At 41.3% G+C, this 20,507-nt stretch overlaps 1 protein-coding gene across 1 annotated transcript in view; it reads right to left on the reverse strand.

Moving 5' to 3' along the window:
- The window catches only part of MRPS9 (mitochondrial ribosomal protein S9), a 34,350-nt gene extending 21,098 nt beyond the window's left edge, over window positions 1-13,252 (reverse strand). The window contains exons 1-2 of the mRNA XM_032997165.2: window positions 13,130-13,252; window positions 6,295-6,474 (exon numbers count right to left, since the gene is read on the reverse strand). Of these exons, the coding sequence (XP_032853056.2) occupies window positions 6,295-6,474; window positions 13,130-13,225 (276 nt within the window). The 5' untranslated portion in view covers window positions 13,226-13,252. The remainder of the gene's footprint in view (window positions 1-6,294; window positions 6,475-13,129) is intronic.
- Window positions 13,253-20,507: the final 7,255 nt, after the last annotated feature.

The following is a 20,507-nucleotide window of genomic DNA, read 5'->3' on the forward strand; positions in this document are numbered from 1 at the left end:
GTTCAACTTTATTCACAGGTTTCTTCTTAATTTTAAATAGACTGTGTCCTCAGACTGTACTTTTAGCAACTACATAGCTAGTCAGTCTGCATCCTGGAAACTTCATTTGTAGAGGCTGATTTTGTCTATTCAAATGTTTCAGTTTTATAGAAAAGGAGTATTTCGGAAAAACTGTAATTCAACATCCATGTGTACTAGCAATAAAAAAAAAAAATGGTAGATCAACCTTAGTAATGGCATCAGAATAAGTCTCTCCAAAGTGCAGCTGGAGCACATAAATAACCGTGAAATATTTTCCTGAAATTTTTTTACAATGTCTTCAGATTTGGAACATGGGCTTTCAGGAATCCCCATGCCTCCAGTCAAAATTTTGTAGAGCCATTAACTGTGCATTCTGCATTTTCCTGAACCTACAAAAAGCAGGTGAACATCCCTCTTAAAACTTTATAATCAAGGTTTAAATGCTGGCAGTAAAGTTCCAATAAACCTTTTAGATTTAACTGCAGTGGTTTTCTGCTTAAGTGTCATGGTCCATATCCTTCTTCTAGTGCTTAATTTGACTTGAACTCTAGATGAGTAAGGAAACGCTTTTCTGAATATGACCAAGAACTACTTTCTTCAGGCCATCATTTCAGCTATACGAGATTCATTCACCCCACTCTAGCCTCTACAGGGTCTGGGCTGCTATTTCACAATTCTATTTGTTAAATCACACTGTTGCCATAGCCTTTTGAAATAAAACACAACTTTCTAAAAAAAAAAAAAAAATCCGTAATTATTTTCAGTCGAAACATGATTAAAAAAATCCTGGTACCTAGTAACACAATGGCATTTCCAAAAATAATGACATAAACTACTGGAAAAAGGTGGAATTGGTACAGCCTGCTTCTGCTATGAGTTACTAAAAAAAAATTTAGCCATTTCCGCTTGGGATTTGAAAGTGTTTGTTTTTAAAGTCTACTGTTGATCCACACAGGAAAAAAAAAGTACCCAGCAGTCACACCTTTAAAAATAGCAGATCATAACAAGTACCTGTTAGTAACAAGATGGTTTGCCTCAGACATTTCTTAAACTGTACTAGTAAACTTAACATTCTTGTAACAAACTAAAAGGAATGCTCTTGTGTCATCACTTGTTGATGGACCAAACGATTCAATATACTGCCCACAGGACTACAATGTCTTTCACTCACAGCTAGGTTTGAATTCAAGCCAGCTGGAATAATGAAAACAAGCTTCTATCCCTATTAAAAAAAAAAAAAAAATTCTATCTGGCAGTCCTTCAAACATGCAAACCAATTCATTAAATAATCTGTCCAGCACTGCATGTGGCATGTTGTGCAAATTCAGAATACCTGCCACACCCTCATTTTCCCTCTTCATTGTGCATGTTGCACATGCTGACTTCTGATCCTCCTTCCCTTCCTATCTTTCTAGAAGCCAAGAATCTTTGTTCACTCTTTCAAACATCAGAGAATAACTCTGAATCAAATAAGTTCAGCTGGGTTACTGTAAGGGTTACTTTTTTTTTTTTTAATGCCTTGAGAAATTAAGAATTCAATACTTCAATTCAAATAGACTTGATTGAGTCATACTGGGATAGGGGAAGGAGACTGAGTCCTCAAATAACCCATCATAAGTAGGAGAGGTTTGGCAGACCAAATTGATCTTGCCCAAGTGTCTTCCCACACTTTTGTTGAATCTAGCACTCAAACACAAAACATTCCACTGATTTTCATTGCTCAAATCATGTGTAAAGACAGTTATCTAAGTAACATCCAGTGAGGAAAAGTATTTTGTAGAAAACAAGTAAAGAAGGGGAAAAAAAAATCAAAAAAACTCCACCCTGGGGTTCCTTTGCAGCAGCATCCTTTTTGGCAGAGGGCTCAAAAATCTGGCTCATTCCTTTTTAAATATACACGAAACTTTAATCATCAAAACACTGAGATGAGAAGTGACACTTTATGCTGTAACTTTTTAATGAAACGCCTGAGCAATAGCTGTTTCAGCTTCTTCTACTCCTCAACTTGATCACACGAGAGCCACTTCCCTTCTTAAATCTTGCCTCTTCAATCATGTTATTTAGCCACCGTACTTCAGCAGAAATGTTTGCTGGAACAGCTATTTTTCCTTCTAACCACACTAGCAGTATTCTTTAAAGTTTTCAGCATCCAAAATCCAGAATATTTGGGGTAGCACCAGGAATGAATGAAATAAAAATGGGACGAGAATTGTTAACTCTGAAATATTTTTTTTATTTAACAAGACAGAAAAGGTTAACAACAAAAAAAAAAAAAAAAAAAAAATCAGCGACACACATAAGTTTAGCTTGTAAAACAATATCTTCCTCTAACAGCTAACTTCTAAAATTTACTGAAACCACCCCAACCATTTGTCACTGTTTATCTAAAGCTGAATTCTAGCTTGGACAGAAAGAAATTTCAAGTTCATGGTGACACATCATTTTAACCCTATCACTTGAAGAGGAAAAAAAAACAAACAAACAAACAAAAAAACCACACACCAACCAACTAGCATTATATAAAACCCCCCACCTTTTAGTGTTACTTTTTTTTATACTAACTAATCATTTTCAAAACAAAAATTTCAACAAATTCAAAAAAATACAGCAGTCATCAGTTCAGGTGGACTTTGATGCATAAGTAACAAAATACTAATGCAGGAGCTTGGCTCCACTGAGGAAAAAAAGGTTGAAAAAAAGCATTCTAGCTTCAACTCTTTAAAAACCAATACAAAATCCAGTATTTTTTGTAAGGACGATTCTGGACAACACACTTCCTGCAGACAACAAAGTTCAGAAATGCATTTTGTTCTGAATAACGTTTCTGACATTTCAGATATTCCAATATTCACTCATTTCTAACACTGTGTTGCTAAAATTTTAACGTTATTTAGAAATCGTACGTGCTGAGCCACTTTTGAAAGCAGCTGAATACAACCTATTTTTCATTAGAGAAGTCTTAATTCACTGAAAGAAACTATACTCTGTGAGGAATGAAGTTTTTCCACATTTAACATTTTCACCATTAACAACCTTACTGGTACTTCTGCAGCAATACATATGCTAGTGAAAAACGGGTATTTTAGATTCAAATCATTCCATCTGCCTGACAACAATCTATTAGGTCATAAGACAGACAACAAGAGAAAATCACAGATCACAGTTTTACTAACTCTTATGGGTAAAGAGTGTTGTTTTATGATGAGCTTATATCTGGGAGAACATTTAGTGACTGTATAAAAATGAATAATAAAAATACTGGCGTATAAATAGGTCATGAAGATTAAGACGCTTTTCTTGTATTAATTTTACTTATATTTCTGGGCTTTGAAGTAGAATATCACAGACCTGACAGCAGAAAATGAAGGTAGGCTGTTTACTACAACCATAAGTTAAAGTTAAATCACAAAATAAAAGGATTACAGACTCAATCGAGGAAAAGCAGTAGGTCAGGACTGCAATCTCTATTAATTAGGTATCCCAGCTGGGCAGTGGGTATGCAGCTGTTAACTTGATCAATGACTTACCTAAATGTCATCTCTACTGATTCGCTTATAAATTACCAGCAAGTGAGACTAATGTACAGGTGCTAATTTATTTAAACTGTTCTCTGCAGTTCTACATAGCTTTATAAACTGCATCTGGCACCTAATGTTAGCTGTCAGTTGTACTTAGACATGCCTGTCCTAACGACTCTGTTCATTAGAAATGAGCACAAATTATGAAATATTGTGAAAAATGATACATCAAATGGAATGGGCAAAGCAAATCAATTAGAAAAACTTCACAGCACATATTCACACATAGGAGAATAAAACATCCTAGCTTCAGAGTGAGGTCTATAATACCAATTAAAAAGCAATTGGTAGACTTCTGCGGAGTTATATATCAATTTGCTGGATTTTTTTTTTTCTCCTCCAGAAATATGGTTGTAATGCACAGCTTAACTTTTCATTCCTAAATAAAAGCATCAGTAAGAGGCAATTCTGCTTCCACAACTTCCAGAAGGATTAGCAATTAAGTCAACTTATTTTCCTGTTTAAAACTTCACAAGGTTTAGCTTTTATTAAACTATACCTAAAACTCCAGTGAAGAACAGAATCCTATGATGTCTACTTTTGAAATAGACTGCACAGACTGATTAACAGTAGATGACATGGAGGTATACAAGCAGTCATCAGAAAGAATTATTACTGTTCGAAATGTAAAGCTCGATAATTCTCCTGCCACTGCTTAAGCAGCTTTTATATTTTTTGTAACAGAAAATTTAATTATGCATAGCAGACACTATTACACCCTCTAAGTATTTTCCAACACCTGATGGAATATGAAGAAATCAACCATCTACCACAGATACATGGTATCGCCAAACAAAACTCTTCTGGCTCCACTTCTCCCTCTTTCCACAACCAGAGTCTGCAAAGTAGTCCCATATGTGTCACCTGCACTACATTTGTAAAAGCTAATTTCCAGAACGAATCTGCTTTTACTAAGGATGGAGCTCAGTTAATTTTGTGCAAACGATCATAGTGGTATGGATTCATAAAGAAGAAACTGCTACTTAGATATGGTTATTTTCCATTTCTTGCAGTCTTGCTGACTTCCCCCCTAGACCCTATGAAGGAAAGAAGCCAGACCGGTGATTAATGCATTCTCCTACTGTTAATCTTTCGGGCAGACTGAACTATTAGCATCATCGCTGCACTGTACTAACATGGGAGGTATTCTGGTGGCATGTCTATGCATGAATACTTTACAAGAAAGTAACTTAAAAAGATAAGGGTTGTAAAAGATAAGAAAAAAACATCTGAAAAACACAGGAAAAGGAAATTCTGTAGTCTCTACAGAAATAGAAAAGGAAATGCAAAGAAACAGGCTGCTATTACTGCTGACCCAAATGACTGAATAAATACTCCTACTGTTGACAGAACTTTATCCACTCTGTACTGAGACCGGAACGGTCTCTGCGTTGGCACTTGTCTTGTAGAAGAACGAAGTCATATCTAAGATTCTAAATGAAAGTAGTCACAATATCAGTGCATAGCTTTGTACTCATAAAGCTTGATTTCATACGGATTTGTGACTTAAAGACAAGCTTCCCTTATGGATTTTCTGATACCTGATAAAACTCAAATCTCATTTCAGCCTTTTTCTCAGCAGGCCGTTAACTGTGCGTCTCTTCTCTACTTTGCTGTCTATTTTCAGATAAGTTTTCAGAACTTAGTTTTGAAGCCTGTCAAATGTGTTTGAAATCAGCCTGTATCATCAGCTATACATGTAGTTCTTTCTTGGCATAAGCCCGCTGTCAAGACCTCTCATGTGGACACAGGTATGCTGACAGAATTTTGCCACTATGAAGGGCAACAAATAATCTCCTCACCCTGAAAAACAACACTAAAACCACACACACCTCTCTTGGTACATACCACATTACTACGACTACCCCAAGGGTCCTGCTGATATACTGTGCTGCCATGGCTATAGTAATAGTGCTGCTGTTGCAAAGAGAAAGCTTCAGCCATGAGACTTCACACAGCTTCACCTAAGAGTGAATGTCACCAAATGACATTTTTCCTCCCTACCTCTGATGTGTGATAAAATAAGACGGAAATGACAGAAGTGAAGACCAGGTGGGACATTAAAAAAAAAATCCATGCAAGAAAACATTTTCCTGAGTGAAAGGGAGCATATCTATACATGAGCCTAAATGACACAAAAAAAGAGGAGGCCACCCATCTGTCACTTGTCAGAGGGAATGGCAATAAAATAGTACATTTGGAGCTACTGATATGAGCTTAAATTCACATCTCTATTAAAATCCCTAAGCTAAACCAGAGCGTTAGTTGTAAAACATCCTATAAAATTTAATTTGCATTACCAGCAACCACAGTATCATACAAGAAAACCTGACCTAAATATACACAGCAGGTCAAATTGTGGGTAAACGTTTTGAAGTGCTACATAAACCTTTACAGTGCCTCTTACAACCACAGATCAAGGGGATTATCCATTAGTACTTTTTAAAAGAACCTACTGTGCTTTAGCAAGATATCGTATACAGCTCTATACTGTGATATCTGACCTCACATGGTAGCAGGGATAGAATCTCTATTCACAGTCACAGTTGCAATGTTTGCAATGTATAGTAGCATTCTTATTCTGACAGTTTGATTAAAATTCACAGAGAGCTGAGGGGCTCATGCTGAAGTAAAGTGCTTTCAATATCTGAAACTCTACAGTAAATTACTTCTCCAACAGAGCAACTGTACTTACATCAATATCCTCTTGGGTAAAAGTTTCTGGATCTTCTCCCATCATGTTGGCTAAATGTCTCTTTCCTAGGTTGAACTCTTCAATCTGTTTTTTAATAAATTCCTCCGTGTATTTTTCAGGTCCTGAGGCTCCCACATTTTTCCTCTGCACTGCTGTAGCGGTATAGATTAGCCTTAATGTCTAACAAAAACAAAAAAGAAAAAAGAAAAGTGAGAGATTTATTTTATATTTTTGGCATAGTGAGCTCTAAATAAAATTAACAGTATAACAAGCTGTTCATACCTGTAACAAGATTCAACACATTATCATAATAAGTTAGAAAAGGCAGCATTACTCTTTACACCATTTTCTTCCAATTGTTTATTGCCCATAAACAGATAAGCACATTCTAAAAGTTTAGCATTTTCACACATTACAATTAATTCAAAAGATTTTTCTGATGAAGAAAGACATAGTATCATATGTCAGGAACATCCAGCAAAAGCAAAACACAGCACTGATCAACAGACATACTCTTGAAAGAAAATAAAAATCTATCAGAAAATGAGCAGGTTTTGCCTTCACCTAAAGGCATCCCATAAGTGTGAAAAGAATATGTGGGGCAGCTCTCTAGCGGCTTTCAAAAACACGTGGCTGCACAAATACTGCTAAAGGTTCTGGAAAGGCGATGGAGTGCTCCTTCCTTGTTCCCAGTGCCAACATGGATCTTCAGCTATTTCACCATCTCAGGTAGAACAATTAGAAAACTAGTAGGGTAGCTCTCACCAACAAATACTACTGAGCCTTGTCCCAGCTCAGAAGTCATAACTCAGGGAATGGTTATCTTTTGGTCTTTGTGGGATACAAGTTCGGTTTTTCTTCTATCGAGACAATCAGTAGTTAAGAGGACTAATTTCAATCAAGCTCTCCGTCAGGTGAACAGGAGCTTCACTGACAGAGCTGTAATGTCCCAGTTCTGGCCTAGCACCAATATGATGCACTATTTTGTGTCTCCAATGTTAGTATTAAAGTCCTCTGCAGCTTAATTATTCCACAAAATGAATGAGAACTGATTATTTGTGTGGTCTTCTGTGGGTGGGGGAAGGAGAGAATCACAAGAAAAAAGGGTATGTAGGACAGAAAAGTAAAGACAGAAAAAGAATCACTTCTGAATCAGAAAAACGCTCTAGTTTTGTCCACCAGATAATATGCTGAGACACTTTTCTCAAGCCCCTTCAACATGCCACGGCTTGGCTTTGTGAGCAGACAGTGCAGTTTCACAAAGCAGAGCAAGCCCATCTCACAGTCCACCCCTGCTAGCATTCTTTTCTCCACTCCCTCCACTCGCCCCATGCCAGCTTGGGCACTCTGATTCTTCTGCAAGCCAGCCCAGTTCCCTAAATGTGGCAGACCACTAGCTTCTGCTTCCTCCGCACGAGTGGGTAGTTCTCAGCTGAGCCGCTAAGTCCAAGCGATTCAGAGAAGGCTCCAAGAAGAACCAAAGCTGACACGAGACAGTGACTGAACCACACAACTGGCAGCAAGGGACTAGAGAGGGAGTCCTCTCCTTACCTTCATTTCTTTGAGCAAATTATTAAATTGCCTCTGTTGCTCCTGGAGCTGTAACCTCAGCCTACCTTTATCCAGCCATTAAAACCCAAACATGCACAACAAAGTGAACTAGAGTTGTTATTGTGAGGAACAGAATAAAGCTTATATTTGAAATGATCCCGAGTCACGGGAATTGTCTTCTCCAGATGAGAATTTAGACAGGCTGACCATTTTAATGGATTTTACCATTCTGAGTTAAGCTAACAGGGATAGCATGAAATACTTGCTATCTTCCTGTAACTAATACAAATAGAACAGTAATCTTCAAACCAGTTATAACCACAATGATACAAATACACACACATCTCATCAGAACAAGATTCCATGGATATATTTGCAAGACAAACACAAAAGGAGGTTGAACATCCAACCTTCTGTTAGTAACACGAGTTAGCTCACACGAACCTCTCCTGTGACTAGAAGCTTTGGGTGTTCTGTATTACATGGTCAAGTCCTATATGACATGAAACGAAGCACAGCTTTTCCTGTACTTTCAGAGCCCAGTTCATATTCTGGACCTCTGGCAGCCCAGGATGGACTGGTCCAATGCCTCCAATTTACTGCATGTACTTAAAGCTATTCGTGATCAATTCATTTGGCTGTGACTCAGGCTTCAGTATACAAAATCTAACAACCCCACTTAAAATTTCAGTTTGGAATAAAGACTAGAATACCCTGACTTAAAGCTATGTATAGCACATGCCTGTGCTGCAGGATAAGTCTTATGAATTCAGTAATATTTGATACAGTAGGTAATCTTTGAATAACAAGGTCACACAAGATGGAAAGAAGTGACCCTCTATGCTTTTACAATCTGACATAGATAAAGATATGCCCCCCAAGCTAGGTACCTCAGAAAAGTAAGCAATGCATCTGCCAGAAAAGATTTTAGACCAGCTCCAAGGCAGAATTTGGTGCTGAAGAGCCTGCTGTTGCTTTGTTTTCTCCATAGCTTGTATGTATCATACACAGCCCTAGTTCTGGATTGCCTCCCCCCTCCCCCTTTTTTTCTAATATTTATGTTTTCTGTGAAGTTACATTGACATATACAGAATTAAAAGAAAAATAATCAAAATTTTAAATGTACACATTTTCAACAGGCAAAGCTCTGGTGATTTCCTTAGAAAGCAGTAAGGAAAGCAGAGAGGTGTCTCTGCAAATTCCCTATTCTTCTCTTCTAGTCACTCCTCAGGAAAGAATTCAATTCATCTTCTGCCTTACCTGTCTTAATAGTAACTAATTATTTGTAATTCTTGTTAATGAACATATGATTCCTTATTACTTGGCCCAAAATTGCTTTGTCTCTGCTACGCTTTAAACAGAATACTTTAAAAAAGATTGCTTTCATCTTATTCCTGTCAATTTCTATTGTAATTTTCTCATTTTTGTCCTACTTCCCTCAAGCTATTCATATTCTTCCCTAGTTTCAATTCGTCACTAATCAAAAGTCCCTGGACACACAAACTGTTCATAATTAGAAAACAGCCTCTTATGCAAATTAATATCTATTGTATTTGGTACCTCTTCTGGGATAAGAGTACTGTTTCATGGGTGGTACAGGCAAGAACTGCAAAGCACAGTTAAATGCTTCCGGCATTTCAGTCAAACGAGACAGAATGCTCCTCTACTTTCTAGATGAAACCACAGGTTTGCCTTCACTTCTATACACATTTCATAAAGCACTACTGCAGACAGCAGCCTCACCATTTTTAAAATAATAATAGCTATTAACAGTACTTCTGAAATAGACTCTTCCACCAGGACAGGGGAGAAGGGAAAGTCTTTACTCCTGGACACAACTCCAAATCCTGATTTTCCAGGAAGACAATAAATTTATAAAAAATCAGCTTATGTAAAATTTGCCTTAGACAAAAAATAAGTGTTTTCAGATAATTTCAACTTCTCTGGCTTTTTTTTTTTTTTTTTCCCCAAGAAATAACTAGGACCTGTCTATCAATCCTGTTCATTTTGCTTCATTGGAGTTATGCGGATATAAAATCATCATGTACCACTAACAGACAAATCAAGTTTTCTGTATTTTTGGGAATGGGATGAGAATGGAATTGGGAGACAGAAGGCTTAAATTCGAGAGAAAACATCCATTTTACAATATGACATCATTACAGAGATAGAAGATGATGCCAAATGATGTGGCACGCATGCATTTGCACCATTTTCATGATGCTTCCATGCTCTAAACTGGCAGACTTCAACCACCTCCTTTTCTAAAGCCATGCAGCTCAAACAAATTTGTACTAAAAAGTCATCTTTGGGATACGGGTTCACTCGGAGATGCAGAGCCAGAGCTGTATAACCACATCAGCACGCAGGACTAAAGCTGCCCTGTGTCCATTACTGAATGGTCCATTGCTCCAATTGCTGGCATAGCTGAACCCAGTAGACATAAGAGATACCAACAGCTGTTCTGTGGTCACTGGTCACACAAGAAAAAAGCATATATTATGTAGCAATCATACAGAACGTAAATACTCAGACCCATCCCAGGTTTCTAAAGAATTACTTTCTGCTCAATAGATGACTTCTGGCTTTCTAGTGTGCTGTTTTACAGAAATGTGTTTTAATTGACTTATTTAAACAATATTTACATAACCTCAGGTTTCAGTCAGCCTACGAACTAATTAGATGAACCACTATCAGGTTTATGTTTTAAGAAGCATTTTGTAAAACACATCAGAAAGTATCACAAGGTGTCAGCAAGCAGGCATGAGTTCATGTTCCTTTTTATATCTGATTTCACAAAGTATTTCATCAGAAGAAACTTTTTCTCAAAATGAAGTCTCTTGGACAGGTTACTGTAAAATTGCATCTCCCTCACCCAGAAAATCTATTTTTTGTGCATATTTTGCCAAATCTATGTATTAAGTTCTGCTTATACTGTATACTATGGAAAATAAAGATAGCTCTAAAGGTAGAGACACGTGGCAAGCGTCAGATGCGCACAGTGGGGAACTGAATTCAGATCCAGTCATTTTGGGCACAAGTTATCAAATAGTAACAGGCTTTTCAACTCTAGTTTAGTTAACAACTGCAGAAAAAGCTGCTCCATTCCAAGCATGTAGTTCTAAAAGACTGTCCAAAGTGCTATCATCTCTTTCTGATATCAGCACATACGCCATCCAGAGTGATTCAGAGAAGTTACCTGACTAGATCAATTTAAATAGCATTTATGGTACTCTGAACTCTTCTGCTGAGAACAGCTATTTAATCACAACAGAAGCGACTGACAGTAACTAAACTAGGTAATTTTTTTTTCTTCCTCTATAAGTTGTGCTAAATCTCTGCAGTTTGCTTACTAGAAGAGGACACTAAACCTGTTGTTCAGTCAAAGCTAAAGGAACTGGAATTACGAAGTTGCTCTCCCATTTCCTCTCTCAATGAGAGACACTTGCAAATACCAAAAAACCCAAGAAATTAAACCTTTTCCCCCACTAAGATAAACAAGAAGTAATGAACTGAACTCCAGCAAGGGATTTTTAGGATAGGCATCATAAAAAAAACTTCCCTAACAGTAAGGACAGAACAGAGAAGTGCTTTGATGTAAGAAATGGTTATAGCAGGTCAGAACAAGGGTACATCAAGTTATTACCATGTCCTCAACAGCAGTATCAGAGGCACAAGGAGAAGACAAACAAGTACTGATAGTTTTCCCAGGTCACTTCCGAAGTTTCCAACAATCTCTGGTTCAAAGACATGCTGATATCTTGCTTTTAACAGTCCCCAGTGGAATTTTCTTCCAAGTTGCTTTTTGTATTCTCGTAAACGCTTAGTATCCTGAACATCCTCATCAAACAGTTCCACAGGTTAACTACTCTTAGTGGAAAGGAGAGCTTCTTAAGGTTCCTGGGCGCTGCCTTCCATTAGTTCCCTTGCTATCCTTTGGTTCAGAGAGAGAGTTACATGATGATTTTTATATAGCTGTAGACTTAGTTACTGATCCCATCTCTGGGGGCAAGAGGAGTAGGCAAGTGATCTCTCAAGGCCCCTTCCAGCCCTACATTCATTCTACAGTGACTCCGCCTTCGAGATCATTTCCTCATTTACAATACAAATGGTTTTCAGCTCAAACTCAAGCAGGTGCCAAACCAGTAAAACTAAGTGACTGTCATAAACATACCTTTGATATTGGATAACCAAAGCAACACAAATTATTCCAACTGAGAATGAAATCAAGTATTAGAATATTTTCAGCCTTAGTATCTTTCTCATTCCTTGCACAACTTAAGCAGGTGTGTTTCTGACTGCAGTGCAAAGAACTACCCACACGGGGACCAGGTCTGTATCCCTAATGAGTAAAGTTAATCGAGAAGCAATCAATATAAACAGTTCAGACTGCTCCTTCCAGTATTACCTTTCTTTTCCCTACTGCGTCTATCTTCTGTTACCCCATGGTTTGGTTTAGTTCAGCCTCTCAACAGTTCTTCAGCCTTTATTATCCTAAATTACTTTGTAACTTGAAAGTGTTACCAGCATGCCTCTTTATCCGCTTGCTGGTCACCGATTAAATATATATCCAGGTGTATCAAATGCCACTGCACAGTGGCTGCCCTTAATACTGACAGCAGCTATTTTTTTTTAAATTCAACAGCAATCAGCTGAACACCGATACACCTCAAAACAGGCAATTCTGTTTAATGAGAAGTTACTCCACTTGTGGAGCGCATTTCTCTCTCCACTGTGGGAACTAGGAGGCTTCATTATCTACCTACGCATTGACCAAGCACAAATCAGGATGATCGACGTAAAAAACTACCGACCTCACTTTTATAGTGGCTTTGGTCTATACATGCCTGTGTTAATTCCAGTAATATATAAAATAAACCCGGGCTTAACTGCTCTTTTTCTTTACCTTAAGAAAAATGAAACCCAATTCACGGAAGGGCCGACTTGAGCGCGGCGCCGGCCCTCGCCCTCCCCGCCCCAACGCCGCCTCCTCCCGGCGCCAGCCCCGCGTACGCACCGCCAGCGCCCGGTAGGCCTCGGCCCCGCCGGCCGGGCCGCCCAGGCGCAGGGGCGGCCCCACAGCCCGGCCCAACCGGGGCCCAGAGAAACGACCGCGGGCTCACACCGGCACGGACACCCCGCGCCGCCGCCGTCCGCTTTCCCACCCACCGCCGCAACCCCGCCGCCACCTTCCGTGCTCGCCTCCTGCCACCGCACGGAGCCCCCCGCCAGAGCACGAAGCGGGGCAGCGAGGGAAGGGCCCGGGCCCGGGCCCGGCTCTCACCTGGGCGCGCGGCCCGCCCGGTGTCGGTATCGGTGCCGCCGCCGCCGCGCTCCAACGGCCGCCCAGCCGCAGCACGCGCCCAACGGCCGCCGCCATGCCCGCGGCGCCCCGCCCCTCCGGGGGCGGGGCACGGTAGCTGTCAGCCACGGGTCCCGGCGCCCACCGATTGGTGGGCGCGTCTGGAGGGGCGGGGCCAGAGCTGGGGCCGCGCCTGCGCGTTGCCCCCGTCGTTGTCCACCGACCCCCCCACACCCACACCCGGCGGCGGCAGGGCTGTGTTTTGGGAAGCTGGCCGGGCCGCGGGCGGGTTGGCAGAATGTATTTGAAGGGCAAAGCACATCAGCATTATTAAAATTCGGACTGAACGGCTTCTGACTTGCGTTATGATCGCGCTGGGGAGTGGGTCAGCAGCAGGCCCCGGGCGTGTGCCTGTCACCTGAGGCGGGCCCTGCGCCGGCCAGCACCGCCTCTGACGGAAAAGGCTAAAATCAAGACTCCTGTTTAAGCAGGCAGTGTTGGGAATGGCAGCGTGTCTGGTGCAACGCCACTACTCCGAGGAGTTGTAGCAAAATGCGTATTTCACACTAGCACTGTTTTGGTTTTGGTTTTTTTTTTTTCCATGGGAAAAATTTGCCAATTTTTAGAGATGCAGCAGTTGTCTCTTGCTGAGGGGAGGGGGTGTTGGTATCAATGCTGCCACCTCCCATGGTGACGTTGATCTGGACGCTGAACCTTGAGAGCTTGACAGTTTTCATGGTTTCTCCAAGTCGCATCATATATACCCTTAGAGGTGACTGGATTTTGGCAATAGTGTTTTCTACCACAGGGAGAGTGGAAATTAAAAATGTAATTTTAGCAAGTCCTGCTTTAGACTTATTGGGACCTTCTCTTTCGGAACAGTTACTATTTGAGAGGAAATTCTGGAAATTAATCTGCATTTCCAGGTTTGTATTTCTTTGCGCTTTTTCACAGGTGGCTCTTGCTTCCCCCCACACAGATGTAAGTATGATTTTATCCCTGGGATATAAAAGAGCGTGTAAGAAAACTGGCTGTGGGCAAGGGAAGTCACCCACACAGGGAGGTCAGGGAGAAGCTGCCTGGAAACATGCGTTTATTTTTTTCAGTTACCAACTGTAAAAATGAAAACATCAGTAGTTTTATTGAGATGGACACATGCAAGTGAATGCAATGACTGCTGCACCAAAGGAGAGCGGTGGAGCGCCTGTCTCCTGTGCACGCCCAGCCACGCACCGGGAACTGCAGCCGCGCTCTCGTTCACGGGGTGTGCAGGGACGGCTTTTGGTTGCCAGCTGCTTCTCTAAAAGAGAAGAAGGGGGTTGGGTTAGGGTCACAGTCCCCCTGACCCACCTCCTGGGGCAGCCAGCAGAGCTGAAGGGGTGGAGAAAGCCGGAGGTGGTGCGGCCTCTCCAAGGCCCGTGGTGAATCTCATCTGCCATCTGTCGCCCCGCGGCTGGGCTTTGTTCAGCGGCGGAGGAGCTCCTCGGCCCTTACCACGCTGAGCAATTGTTACCTCTCACCCCTGTCAGCGCTACAGAAACAAAGCGCCGCTGGAGTGAACAGTTTTCGTTCCCCGCGTATAATTAATTGTCAATTAAACTCAAGGAGCCAGGTCACCTATAAAATATCGTCCACTTACACTTGGAGACTGGTTGGTGTAAATCCAACTCCCTCGACTCCCTGCATCTATCGACTCTCATGCCCACCGTGAAAAAATCCTAAATGCTTTTGCAGTTTGGAACGTGTTTTCAATGACATAAGAGTTTACATAGTCCGTGGTTTCAGTCTGAGGTTACAAAATCGTTCTCACAAATTGCTGAATGGAGACCTTGGTATATGTGGAGTCCAGCATTTAATGGCAAGGGCCACATTGTGTCTCTCTTGGGTCTTTAGAGCAGTCAGCCCTTCAAGGTGGAAGATTTTTGCACAAATTTCAGGTATATTTCCCAACCATCCTGCTGCTTCCAAGGGGTTTATCTGGGCTTGCTTGTCCCTGGAAGGCACTTCTACAGAGATGCCTGGGTGACCTGTTTCTAGACTGAATGTAGAGCTGAATGTAAGTGCATGCAGTTTTTACTTGGGATGCTTTGAAGAAAATATACTTCCATGGTGGGCACGACTAACGTGTCCCAGAAAGATTCTTTCTAGTGGAAGGATAGCCACTTCTGCTCGAATGGCAGGAGTCTGGGTTTGCCAGTTCAAAATCAGTTTTTAGCACAAGCCAGGGTAAGATAAAAATGAGTGGTAGTTATTTACATGCCCAACCCCCTGCGTTCCCGTTCCTCTGTCAAAAGTTTATTAAGACAGGGATAGAGGGGCACGTAAGAAAACCATGTTTAATCTACTTATCCCAAGCTTAACTCCAAAGGGCTTCTCTTTCTATCTCTGCATTTAGTTGACAGACTGTAGATGCTTACCTAATCCATGAAAACTACCCTGATGCTTCGCTAAGCCCTCTGTGGATCTTTAGTCTCTTGTGTGGCAGGAATGTCCTTTTCTGAGCCCAGCTGGGCCATGTTCAACTCCGGGGACTTGTTCAAATTGTGAACCTGATTACCCATAGACTCGTGTAATTTGCTAATCATGCTCTGTGCAATCACAGAACTGGGGACCGTTGCCTGCAGCGCATTACCTGCTTTTGTTTTGAGATTTAGGTAATGAGGGGAAGCATATAATTTGGGATGATAAAAGCTTTGGAGTGCTGTCTTTGAGGGATGGCCTGACATTAAGAAAATAGTGCTTCTGTGTGGGACTTGAGGTTTCTGAAATGCAAAATCACTGAATACAAAATAAGGAAACCAGGCTGAGCCTGCCACGTGCATGGGTCAGGGGACAGCCTGAGGGGCACATCTGTAGTATATGCAAATTCTTGAGCACCAACCGAAGGCTGAGCTTCAGTTCAAGTTTGCTGGTTGCTTACATTACCAGCCTACGTGTAGACAGTCCTGCAGTGAGATTTGGGGTGTCCTTTTGTAATCTGAGATGGGATTTGTAGATGGCATGAGTTCAGGTTACTGGTCTGGATAGTGTGAAAACCAGTTGCTTGAGGAACAGGTATCCCAGTGGCAGTGGTGCAGATTTATGGATCTGCAGCTCACTGCCTCATAGATGCAGACGAGGAGGTGGCAAGGATAGCGCTGCTGGGTCAGACCAAATGTCCGTTGAGCCTGATGGCTTCACTCTACCAGTGGCCAATGACAGATGCTTACAGAAGAGTAGAAAGACAGAGCAAATATACAGAGATGCTTTCCTGATAAAGCCTCCTGACCTGCAACGAGCTGAAGGGGGTATCTTAGGCTTAGACATACAAGAATCTTATTCAGGAGAAGAGGGCAGGACTCCATGGAGGATGCAGCAGGATCTGCTGCCGTGCAACAGAATAAGCTAACCTGCAGCAAGGAGGGTGGGACTCCATGAATCAGAAGACAAAGCAAAGGGTTGTAGGAGAGTGAAGACTTCTCAGGATGCCATAATCTAAATCCATTTCTGAAGAGATGCCCTAGGATTTTAGGGTTTTCCCTAAACAAGAATAAAAGAGTAGATTTGGTTTTGAATTCTGAACTAAAGTTATTCTTCTTAGAAGCTATTTTCTGTTCTCTTTCCCCAATGCCTTTCTTCCTTAGGCTTTTCAGTATTTCGGCTGAAGTTCTGGGGCACCTGTGCCGAAAGGGACAGCAATCACCAGCGCTCATCCAGGGACAGAGTGGATGGGTGGCAGAGTCTGAGGATGTTGGACAGAGCATCCGCATGCCAGGAACATTGCTCAGAGCCTAACTAGGGGCACTTTCTGGATTCACTTTAGACCCAGGGAAGTTCAGGAACACCCAGGTCCAATGTTCAAAAAATTTTTGAGTTTTTGGCTAGGGAGAGCACTGGAGAAGAGTAGCTTGACAGAAAGCTTTGTGTTTCAGAAGCTGATCAGCATGTGTTTTAAAAAACAAAATGCATGTTAAAGATGCAGAGTATTCAGCAGTATTTTAACTCTGTTCCAGTTAAGTGATTTCTAGATATTTTATGGCATGTGTGTGGTTTTTGAGATAGAAATTGTTTTGCATTGATCTTTCTCATCACTATTGAAAGACTTGAGGCTGATATATCCAGAAGTCATGCCTTCTTAAATGCAAACTCATAGATTTTATTTTTAAAAGCTGATAATAAGGACGACTATTTCATTGTACCTATTTTTCTTCAGATGTGGAGCGAGCACACTCCACTTTGTAGACAGCACACGCTAGCTACCTAAGGGTTGTCAATTATGTTATGCTAGGAAAGGCACAGCATTTAGGGGGCTGTCAATCAACTCTGTTGTGAGAGAGATTTCCAGAATCATTATTCCAACAGTATTTATCAAATATAAAAATAAAATTTACATGAGAACACCAAATACAGAGGTATTGCATTTCATTTTATAGTGAAAGCGGTTTAGATTGAGCATAGGATTAGTAAGGGTGAATCAAAAATAGCTGGAGATCTTTGCTTGTAAAACAGTGCCCTCCGCTTTGTTCCTTCCCACAGCTTTACTTCCCATGAAAGAAGGTGTTACCCAGATCTTAACTGCGCTTTGGATCACAGTCCCGCATCTGTTTTGTCTTTTCTTCATGGTCTGATGGTTGTTGGTTGGTTGGGGTTTTTTCCACAGTTTGTAGCTATCGTTGAACACTGCATGGCATTTTTGGGAGCATTCTCTCCTGCAGTATTATGTTCCAACTCTGCCAGAATTTATGTGTTTGAGTAGCCCCCCAATGAATTTGCAAAGACTTCTCAGAAAGAAAGAGAACTTGTATGGATGTAATTTGGAGGCATCTGAAGATAGTTTTATTCCACATGTAAGCCAGAGTCAGCCCAAAGGGATCCAAATGCAGTGTCTGGGCCTATTTTTAGTTGGCAAGTGCTTTTAGACTATGCAATGTGTCTTTGTCATTTGTCTACCACACGCTTTGCCTCCATATGTTTATCACTGTTGCTATTGCTGATTCAGTATTTCAATAATAGAATCATTTGGAGCTGTTCTTTAGACTAGGGTTTGCATCAGACTTTTTTGTCTCTATGTAATTAGGCTAATGTCATTACTGATCCTAGCAGCAACTTTGAGTCAGAGCTGACATTATACCCAGAAGCTGTGCCTGTGCTGCTATATATAAGAGGCCTAAGGACTGGCCTAGAGACAAAGTGACCTTGACCGAGTCACATCACCACTGATTAGGGCCACCTTCCCTGTACTTTGAGGTAGGGCCACCTTCCCTGTACATTGAGGCTGCTTGGAACAGCCCAAAATAGAACCAGAAATACAAACAATCTCCCTCATCCATGGACAAATACAAATAATCTCCCCCACCCGTGGACACAAAGCAGTTTTATCTCTTCATCACACGGAAGGAAATTTATTGGTATTCCCATTACTGAACTTGTTCAGATTTATAAACTTTTCATTATTGATTTTTCTAAGTACTGGAGACATATTCAGAATAAATAAAAGTAAACATTAATTTTTCAAATTGTATATGCTTCTCAAGATTCATTTATGGGTAGGGAGTAGACATTCTAAGTCCTGTCTGTGTCGCCAGATAACCAGAAAATACATCTCTGAGCGTGCCCTCCTGGGACAACATGAGGGATTTGCCAATGTACAGTTTATGGATGCTGCTGGAGGTTGTGAACTCCATCTGTATATCTTTGTCAGACGCAAGCTCCGTTTTGGTTTTAAGGCTGGGATGTGCCTTCCTGTGGCCTCCTGTCTTTCCTGCTGGATTAAAACTCATGCAGAGTGTGCATGACGGTCAACACCCAAGCGCTATCCCATGGATTGCTGTGGTCCCAGACACTAAGTCACTCCTGCTGAGGAGAGCAGGTTCTTGAGGATGTGATCACCTTGGCCACAAACTAATCTGGCAGGAGACTGCGTTCACCTATTGAAAGCTGGGTGGGAGCTGAAAAGCTGTAGAATAAAAGTGATCCTCTCGATGTCTGTGGAGCTCAGGAAATTGCAGATCCAGCACCTAACACTTTCCCATGCTTCTTGGAGATGCTCTAAAGAGGACAAAACGGTTATTCATAATTGAATTTCTTCTCCCCTCAAAATGAAAATGACAACCAAACTACCAGCCAATTCAGAGCTGGGAAGGAAGCTTTAAGTTTATTTTAACAGGCTTTGGACCAGTCTCTGTAGTAATGAAGCACAGGAAAGTATGACTTAAAAGATTTCAGGTTTTAAAACAGCCATAGCAGCAGAAGCTTCTGAGTCATCAGGGCCTTCACAGAAAGTCTAAAGAAATACATACGATGCATCTTTCACAGAAATAACAAGGAAAGAGAGTGATAAATTGGATCTGGATTAAGAAAGAAAAAGAAAAAAACACCAAGTACTGCAGTTAGTTTCTGACCATTATATTCAAATAATAAAGAAAATAACCTGCAGTTTTCTGCTTTACAGAAACAAGCAATTAATGTGCCTGTAGTGAATCGATGTCAAGGCTATAGTGTCCAGCAAAACCAAGTTTCTAACATAATACTGCTGTCTTCCGCAGATGTTCTGAGAGAAGAACTGATTGTTCTTTTTGGCTTCTCACTGCAGCAATGAGGCACTACCTGCGATCTACCCTGTGGGTGTCTGTACCTGAAGACCCAGTCAGCAAGAGACCTGGAAAAGATCCCTTCCCGTCGTTCTGCTGCCCAAGTAGAAGTCCTCAGGCCACAATAATCCTGTGCGGGGATGGTTGGAAGGGGAGGTAAGCACGGGAAGCTTCTTTAGCATTCAAACATCAGTGCAAGAGCTAACCTGAATGCAGAAGTAATACTCTTCTTTCTGGCAGCTAGGCTGGCACCTGGAAGATAGTTTTGCCTCCAGACATTTTATGTTAACCTGGAGAACCTGTCAGCCATTGACCACTTTGGGCCAAGTTCCAACGGCAGGAAATAATCCTGAGTAGTTGAACGCTTTCTCTTCTCAGCCCTCTGACCTGCAGGTAGAAAGGCAGTCTCTGTTTTGACATCTCTTGCTCTGCTGTCTTCAACCATCAAAGAAAGCACTTAAGAGGGCAAGTGATGCAGTCTGGAGCTAACTCATGAAATAGCATGCATAATTAAGATTATTATAAGTATCAGTAGAAACTGCCTGAATCATCACCTCCTTGCATGTGAGAATCTAATACTGCATGTCAGCCTAAATCTGAACATCTGCAGCAAACAACTGTATTTCTCAGATTACGATAGTTCCGTTTCAAAATGGGAGGCAAAACAGGGGAGAGAAAGTATGCAGATTTGGGGGGGAAAAGTAGAAGGAATCTCCAACTTCTGTAACCATAGTCACAAACTGACTGATTTACTTACTTCTTGATGACACAAGTCATGTGTCATTTATAAT

This window comes from Tyto alba, unplaced genomic scaffold (genome assembly GCF_018691265.1).
Source record: "Tyto alba isolate M040663 unplaced genomic scaffold, T.alba_DEE_v4.0 Super-Scaffold_45, whole genome shotgun sequence".
In the NCBI taxonomy this organism is placed as follows: domain Eukaryota; kingdom Metazoa; phylum Chordata; class Aves; order Strigiformes; family Tytonidae; genus Tyto; species Tyto alba.